The sequence below is a fragment of the Pyxicephalus adspersus genome, chromosome 8 (genome assembly GCF_032062135.1).
Source record: "Pyxicephalus adspersus chromosome 8, UCB_Pads_2.0, whole genome shotgun sequence".
Taxonomy (NCBI): Eukaryota; Metazoa; Chordata; class Amphibia; order Anura; family Pyxicephalidae; genus Pyxicephalus; species Pyxicephalus adspersus.
The window spans coordinates 70,212,706-70,221,787 of record NC_092865.1 but is presented as its reverse complement, the minus strand read 5'-3'; the positions used below and the strand labels follow the sequence as shown (position 1 = coordinate 70,221,787).

At 36.9% G+C, this 9,082-nt stretch overlaps 1 protein-coding gene across 2 annotated transcripts in view; it reads right to left on the bottom strand.

The window, feature by feature from the left end:
* The window catches only part of PRKCD (protein kinase C delta), a 59,590-nt gene that overhangs the window by 8,536 nt on the left and 41,972 nt on the right, over window positions 1-9,082 (bottom strand). For both annotated transcript variants that reach the window (XM_072421083.1, XM_072421084.1), the window contains exons 7-15: window positions 8,485-8,570; window positions 7,553-7,682; window positions 5,379-5,479; window positions 3,387-3,483; window positions 3,185-3,306; window positions 2,927-3,100; window positions 2,143-2,234; window positions 1,527-1,589; window positions 450-588 (exon numbers count right to left, since the gene is read on the bottom strand). In XM_072421083.1, the coding sequence (XP_072277184.1) occupies window positions 450-588; window positions 1,527-1,589; window positions 2,143-2,234; window positions 2,927-3,100; window positions 3,185-3,306; window positions 3,387-3,483; window positions 5,379-5,479; window positions 7,553-7,682; window positions 8,485-8,570 (1,004 nt within the window). The remainder of the gene's footprint in view (window positions 1-449; window positions 589-1,526; window positions 1,590-2,142; window positions 2,235-2,926; window positions 3,101-3,184; window positions 3,307-3,386; window positions 3,484-5,378; window positions 5,480-7,552; window positions 7,683-8,484; window positions 8,571-9,082) is intronic.

Here is a 9,082-nt window from a genome sequence, read left to right as displayed (position 1 = left end):
ATCTCCAACTAGATAAAAATTAAAACACAGTAAAAAGGAATTCATTTGATTTGCATATATTTTCTTTAATTTTTTATTATTGCAGGTATTCTAATATAAAAGTTAATAATGACCCTGTTAAATTTAGACTCAGCATTTGGGCATCAATGACCGCTGACCACAAAATGGTTTATTATGGTTTATTATGTTTCTAACTCTTTCACCACTAGCATTTAGTTTCTAAAACTAAACTCATCTAAGCACCCAACAGCATGACAATATAATGAAATATAATACATTTCATCCTGTTGATGCAGAAACATTGCAGAACAGCCCACAAAGGATACACCCAGGTAATATGCCGCAATCATCTTAACCTACTAAGAAGTTTGAGCGTTCCATATAACCAAAATGTAATGTCTATGGATACCCGTGTACCAGGGTACAAGAGGAAAATGGCTGTCACTTACCTCTGGAGCAATATAATCCGGTGTTCCACAGAAAGTGCTAGCTTTATTTTCTCCAAAAACATTCTCCTTACACATACCGAAGTCTGCAATCTTGATGTGACCCTCTCGATCCAACATCACATTATCCAATTTCAGATCCCTAAAGGGAAACAGTGTCACTTTTGTACATTCTTAAATCTCCTTACTAGTTACTAGTTCATATTTATAACCTTTAAGTTAAGTTAAATTCCTTCTACATATTCTGTATTATACAAGAATGCATTATACACCTAACTGTATATATTTATATATTTAGCCTACTTAAATTTGAACTAAAATACAAGATATTTGCTATAATATAGGGAACATCTAGAAATATTAATTATGCTGCATCCTCTACCTCTTGTTCCAAATACCTCCTGAAAAATATCAGTGCGTTTTCTGTTATGCGAGTGTACTTTTGAACTCCTGCACATAACCTCATAGCCGTATTTCTGTAGTATGAGATCTAAAGCAATTCTGTCTCTTACTTCTCAGTCTAAGGATGCTAATGGGTTTTAATACTATGCTGTTCAATGTTTTCCATTGCTGGCTGTCCAGCCAAAATAAATATGCCCCGTTTCCACCAAAATGGCAAACTTAAGAAAGAAACCCAATAAAGAACAAGTTTAAAGTCTGCCAGGAAACAGTTGCAATGAGATCATAGACAATGCTGGTGACTTGTCTTTGGCCCTCTGCCTGCCTCTTTTAGGCACTGCTTCTACATTTAATTTTTTTAATGGATTTTTAGAATAATTTTGAATGATAGTTACATTAGTAGTGGTGTAGCATGCTTAGTTCTACAAGTTTAGGACAGACAGAGAAAAGTTGTCCAGCATTTATATTTATTGTCAATCCCTGATGGTTGAGATTTCTCATCCAAAACTAAGTTTCACTTCCGGTGTGCCGAGTTATCAGGAGAACTCATCACTGACTTTTGAATTTGGATAGGCAATGAATGACTGATCTTTAGACAGGCAATGCAGTCTGAAGGCAAATCACTTATTCTCTGCTACCCACAGACATTGTGATATAGGCATAAGTAAAATTACATCTTACCTGTATATAATGCCCTTTGTGTGGAGAAATTGCAATCCACAAATTATTTCAGCTCCATAGAACCTGAAAAGAGATTAAATCATTTACTAATAGCAATTTTTTTTTTTGTATTGAGAATCAGATAAACACAGGTAATGGAATAGGTACATAAAGATTTATATGGCCCTGGCCATTAGTCCAATCTGGGTGAATAAACCTAGCTAAGATGCTAAACAAAACCGGTTTTACTGTTAAAGGATTTTATGCCTTATGATGCATTGTATACTCTAAAAAATGTACTGTATTTGAAAGGAAAGTACAGAATGGATCACAGGACCTTAAAGTACAAGGGCAACTTTTTTCACACATCTTAATATACTGCAACAACAACAATACAACAAGCATAACATTATGCTAAGATCTCAAGCTTTTTTCTTTGTTCTAAGTCTTCCAGCACTATGTAGTAATTTAATAAAATAACACAAAAATATGATGTAGATAACAGCACTGGGATCTTACCAAAATAAAAGATAATAGCAAAAAGTGACAATCTGTTCTGGCATACGGGCAGATCAATCAACCAATATAGATGTTTTGCACTGACTTTTTTCCGTTTAGTTATTAAGCAGATACTTACGTTGCCCTGAAAAGATCAAAACGGCCCTTGTCCTGTATGTGAAACATTAAATCCCCACCATTCAGAAACTCCATAACAAAGAAGAGATGATCCTGTTATGGGACAGAGAAAAGGCACTGCTATGAAATCTTTTTCTCGTTTGGATACATTAGCGGTTCTACTGTTTTACTCACTGACAATGACTTGGTTTTATTAATTGTCTGGGCCCCTTTTGAAAGATTTCATATCACTTGGGGACAATGACGAGTATTGGCCATTCCACTAAAATCATTATACTTCTGTCTGTTTCTTCAATGGGCAGATTACCATTTACTTTGTGTTCTGCCACTCGTCAAATAAACAAAAAGAAAGGAAATAGTCCTTAAAATGTATGAAGCTTAGCACAGGATATAGAACGACATAGGATGAGTTATTTGAATATCAAAAGTTGGCTTTCTTAGACTGCCATTATTGGCATGCCCATATGTAATGCGAAGTTACAAAAAGAATTGAAAGGTTGCAGGCTCTGTGTGACTTGAAGCAATTTCTAATGCAGTGTGAGACTGTGATAAGCGAGAACAAAGTAAAGAATTTCAATACAGAAGAGGAGACTGGGGTTCAACTTTAATTTCCTGATACAGTATAAAGTGAGCATACAGGTATCTTTCAGAGGTATGGATGCTCAGGAATAAAGTTTAACATGTGAATTATGCATACATGGAAAAGGCAACTGTGGGACAGATACCGCTATTATATAAACTGCTACAAAACAGTTATGAGCATTTCATGGATATTAGTGGATTACCTTAGTTTGGAAGGAGCAGTAAATATGAGTGAGAAATGGATTCTCCCAGGCTAATGCCAGAACACGCTTCTCCACCATGGTGCACTCCACATCGTCATCAATCAGCACTACATCTTTCTTCAGGGCTTTCACAGCAAAATACTCATTCTTGCCCTTCAGCTCAGCTAAGAGGACCTAGATAGAAAAAAAAAAGTATACCAGCTTGATACAGGTAAATATAAGACAAGAAAACAGCGGAGAAATTACATAACTGTTTACCTTCCCAAAGCTGCCTTTTCCAAGAACCTTATGAAAAATGAAGTTCTCCACTTTCACACGGCTGCTGATACTGGACATTCTTGCAGGGCTGCTTCCCTCCCAAAGCTTATCATACTGGTTGTCTAATAACAGAAAATGGGAATTTCAATAACACAACAAAAATATCTGGGGTTCCAATTTGTGAGCAAGCCACAAAACAAACCTGTTGCATCCAAACTTTTTGCAGTTGGAACAGCGGGCGTTACTCCTTGGTAAATGCCAAAGCTATCCAAAGACGAGTCTGATTTCCTGCTTGACTTCTAAAACAAAGAAATATATTTGTATCAGTGTATATAATACATTGGTTACTTAATTCACAAAAAATAATGTTCAATTTGCTTTCATTGTACAAAGTAACCACTAAAACCTCCAACATATAGCCCAAATTATCAAAGCTCTCCTGGAGAGGATACACTTTCCACAGTGAAGCTGGGTGATCCAGCAAACCTGGAATGGATTTATTAAATGTAATTTGTCAATTACCAAATTATTTAAATCCTAGACCAGATCTATTCCAGGTTTGCTGGATCACTCTTTCAGAGCATTAATAAATCAGGTCCATAGCTTCTTCCAGGGATGCTTTTGTGGCCAGAGCAACTAATCAGCTTCCAAAATTAAATTATTTCATCAGTTTCTACACAAAAAAGGGAATTTACCTGATGGAAGACTTTTACATATACACTTGGTGCAGGGAGTGAAAGATGTATTTTACTTTTGAATCAACAGCAAGTAAATGCTCAATAAAATTTCTCTAGATGCCACCATGGTGTATTTGTGTAATTGTTATTTCAAAAGCTGGCATATTCAGGGAAACATTGGATGGATGGTTATGAGATGTTTTAGGAGATTCTTTGTGTACCTCAGCATTACACTCCCAAAATATTTGTAAAATCCTATAGGAAGTAAGCACCATTTGGCTTCAGCTTTTGATATTTTTATTAATAAAGAAATATTTTATAAAATGAAAAATTCCAATGGAACAGAAGAAAGGTGGTGGTTGGGACCTTAGAACCCTCTACAATCAGTCTTTTAGTATCTAACCTAATTTTTTATTCAAATATTTAGACATTTGTTTTCTAAATCCATGACATTTTTTTGGGATCCAAAGACTTTTGGGCATTTAGGAATTTTGTCAATGATTTCCCACAAAGGTTCCTGGGCACAGGGGCTGAGATGCAACAGTACTAGGTCTGGTTCAGTAACAAGAGGGTACCTTTGTCTGATTTATAATGGCCACATTTGTCATCCTACTGGGGGACAATTTTATACAGAACCAAATGGGTCTCTACCATCTTATCAGTATGTAATCATTTCATTGCTGGGTTTCATTGTTGGGTGTATGCTGAACTCTGGGGAAGAAAAACCTGCTTGTTTTGGGAAGGGATCATGAATACAGTAATATAATTATCATATTTCTCACTCCCTCAGCAGCCTCCTGCTGTCCAAAGATCTGATATGTGAGGACAGGCCCTCAGCATCCTTGCACACACTGCACAACTACCGGTCTTGAACGTCATGAGATGAGATCAGAGAGCTGAGTGATTTGATTGAGCAGTAGGAAGAGGGACCCACTAGGGCAGTGCTCAGCAACCTTTTCAGACCACTAATTTTACCAGCTCCAAACCAGCCTGGTGTCACTCAAAGGGGAAGAAACTTCCCCCAGAGTGACATCATGATGCCAGAACCGGGCCACTTTCCCAATGCAGGTCTGAGCCTGTGATGGCAGAGTGGGCAAGCTGTGTCCTGAGACAACACGCCCACTTCCCTGAGCCTGCATTCTGTACGGGGGCATGGTCTGTGGCTCTGGCCAGTGCGCCCCCCAAGCAGGGTCTTCCTCCTTGGGGGCGCACTGGTCAGCCCTGCGGACCACCAAAATATTCTTGTGGACCACCAGTGGTCTGCGGACCACTGGTTGGCGACCGCTGAACTAAGGTAATGGCCCACCTACCAGCATCGGTGAGATTGACTTCCCTCTCCTGCGATTAAATGTAAGGGTGGATGTAAAAAAGAGATTTTATTAACACATTGAGGTTGTTGGAGTTTTTAACCCAATGATTTGCACATTATTTTGATATAGGTATTTGTTTCAAACATTTTTTTTTATTATTTAACACTGGAGAAGACTAAAGTCTTTCTCCATTTTAATTATTCTTACCATGCTAACTTGGTTCAGAGCCTCCGCGAGAAGTTTCTGGTTGATGCCGCACAAATTGGCCACTTTGTTCTGACACTTGTGATGAACATTCATAGCACATTCTATGGAAATAATGACACGGTGTTACTATGCAGAGGCAATTAACATGACTGGGTAACACAAACAACCTGAGTGATGAGCTAAGGATTTAGGATAAAAAGAGTTTTAAAAACCCTAATTTGAGAAAGAAACAAAAAACAGGTTTCCAAACTGATCCATATTAGGTACGGCTTATATAATACACAGTATAAAATGAAAATTCAAGTTTAATTTCAGTGAGTAATCATGATGAGCATAATCCCCTTATATTATAGGTATAATCAGGCAGGTACTTCAGTGGGTCCAAGGGATTATTCGGCTTGTAAGACAATGGGCACATTATAGTACATTTACTATGCAACAATAAAGGGCAGGAAGCACAGCTTGCATACAGTACTTGTATGTATACTTGTATGTACATGTACATATATAATTATATGCTGTAACATGTATATATTTTTTTAAACACTATGATTAATTCTATTAGGTTACTAAAATGTTTAATGTAATTCAAATCTCAGATCCCATCAGACACAAGTCAAACTTTTTTCACATAATATTGCATATAATTAGGTCCATAAATATTTGGACAGAGACAACCAGCCCATGAAATAGCCTTTGAGTCAATTGTTCAATTACTTTTGAGCCCCTGAAATGAAGTGATTGTGTAAAAAAAGGCTTTGGTTCCTCACATTTTTATGCAATCTTTTTCTTCAACCCACTGAATTAAATCTTAAAGTCTGCATTTCAACTGCATAATTTAATTTAAAATTAATTGTGGTAATGTACAGAACCAAGATTAGAAAAAAGTTGTCTCTGTCCAAATATTTATGGACCTAACTGTATACTGTTATTTATTGATTCATATTATGAATGTTCTAGGATTGTTATTAATATACAGTAACCGAATATTTTAGTTAGGACTTACACCAGGTTTTAAACCATTTGTACATTAAATATAGTTTAGTAATAAAATAACTGTTTCTGAGCTTGCAGGAGAGTTATAGCCAGCATTTTAAAAAATCTGCATAATATAATACGTAATAGAAATATAGATTAATAATCCAACAAATATCAGCTTGCCTTAGGGGATATGAAGGGACTTTTTTTCAGCTGCAGCAAATTAGTTCTAAGGCTTTTGCCTTCCTGTGGTTCAACTGTGGGTTTAGGCTTCTACATATGCAGGTTTCTTAATATTTATTTCTTTACATTTTTCTATTAGTTGAACTTGATGGACCTGTGCCTCAATATCACTTATTTTACTAAGGCATATAGCTTCTATTTATTTGTTAATTTTCCCTTATTTACTCGTGTTTGCAATATCTGACTTTTACTGGCCCAGGTCCAAAATTAAATCATTTTTTGTTCCCAAGGAGTATCATTAGGCATCCCTGAAAGCTCTTTATTATAAAAAAAGATGTTTACCAGATGATGCCAAACATGCTTAACATGAATATTGACAAGACATGTAACCAAATGTACTAAAATTTGGACATCCATAATTCAATATTATTGGCCAGTGAACTTTGACAGAAACTTACTGAGCCCATTGCCTAAATTTGTCCTCTAGGCCAGTAGTCGCCAAGCGGTGGTCTGCAGGAAAATTTTGGCAGGAAAAATTACCTGGCCAGTGGGGCCATTCTCCTGACCCCGCTGATCATGTCCCCTGTATAGCCAGAACTTTTCCTGGCCTGCCCTACTGTCCACAGGCCTGCCCTACTGTCGCCTCAGGATGTTTAGCCTGTGATGGCAGAGTGGGGGGGGGTGGAGGGGTTCTGGCATCATGACATTACTCTGAGGGAAATTTCTTCCCGTTTGAGCGATACACGGCTCCCTGTGCATGCACAGGCTTTAAAATGAATGAACACTGCACTGACTTTGAGTACATGCCTAATCAATCAGAGACCCTACACTTACTTTAAAGTGACACAGCCTTTGACATTTTCTTACAGGGTAGCAAAAAAATGAAATTCTATGAAGTCGCAGAAATGCGTATACTGTATATGTAGTAACTGCAAGGTAAATGGGTAAAAATTTGAGGAACCAAACAACTGTTGCATATCCTTAAAAAGTAGAAACAGTTTCTTTACACTTACCTTCACATTTTAACCCCTGCTTTACTAAGCCCCACAGCAGACTGCCACAGTGATCACAGAAAGTGGGACTTTTGTAATTGTACACCTTAAATCGATGGGGCATGTCAATGTTAAACCTTTCCTTCTGAAACTGTAAAGGAAAAGAACCAATAAATATAAAGTACAATAAAAGCACAGCTTTAATAAAGATTAAAAAACAGGTGCAAGATTAGGCATAAAAAATATATGTTCCCTGTTGGCTTTTTTTTTTTTTTGGCATGGAAGAACTGAGGTGTCCTTTTCAGCTTGGTGCTTGCTCTGCATTCTCGAAATCTGTAATTATCTGCTACATCTTGAAAGGAATTCATTACAGAATATAGGTACATGCACCAAGCAAAGTGTGATGCCTTAGCACTAAGGATTTTGAGAAAATCTAATCGGATTGTTGAACATCTTACTAGGACCTCTGGGAGATCAAAGTATTGTGGAAGAGAAAATGTTTACTCTATATTTCTAAACAATAATGATCAGACAATCTGGATATGTGGATAAAATATAGTCAAAGCAGAAAGCTATTAAATTGCTCTGGCCTATGGACATTTAACACCCATAGTACCACACTCCTGCTGGAGGTATCATTCATTGTAGCTACATATGTATGTGACTTCGGCTAAAGGGTTGTTGTTATTAATAATAAAATAATAATAATAATAATATTATTAAACAGGATTTATTTAGCGCCAACATAATACGCAGTGCTGTACATTAATAAGGGGTAGTTTTAAACTTTTCTGGAATTAACAACATGTATCCTAAAGCGCTGATTTAGATTTTTTTTTGACAAATCAATCAGTTTTTGTTAAAAGCACATACACAAGTGTTGTTCAAAAACAATTTAGAAATCCTTAAACCCTCCAGGTCATATGAGGTAGAAAAAGCAGATGAGTGCTTACCATAGTGTCCCGGCTGTTGGCGGCTGTGCCTGTACACCTGCCAATGATCTTGTCAATGCATTTTTTATGTATGGCAGCATTGCACTCTGTAAGCAACAGAAAGAATTTGTGCCCATATCAAGAGATGACTGGTTACAGACTGCAGGGAACAGGACAGATTATAACACAGAGAAGGAAAAGGGATGTATAATGGAATGGAAAGCAAAGAAACAATAAAAGCAGAGTAATTAAAGGACTACGTTACTAATCAAAATATAGGAGGCCATAGAAAAGAAAGTAGTTTTTTTGAGAGGAAATAACAAAAAATTATTTCTCAACAACTGCTGCTGCTTTGTCACCCAAAATCCAGTGCACAGATTGTGTGTAAGAAGGGGGTCTTGGGAAATGAAGTTTTAAATGTATGCCTACATTAAAAGGAACTGGGCTCCCTGAATCTGTCTTTTAAATGAACGGTGTTAATTTCAACTGTCTGATGTCCATCATAAGATCACCTCAAAGTCAATATGCCAGGGCAAACAGCACGTCTTTGCTACATCACTGCTCCTAACACAAATAGCTTTAAATGTCCACAAAAAAAGCAAAAATAAAGCATGCAACA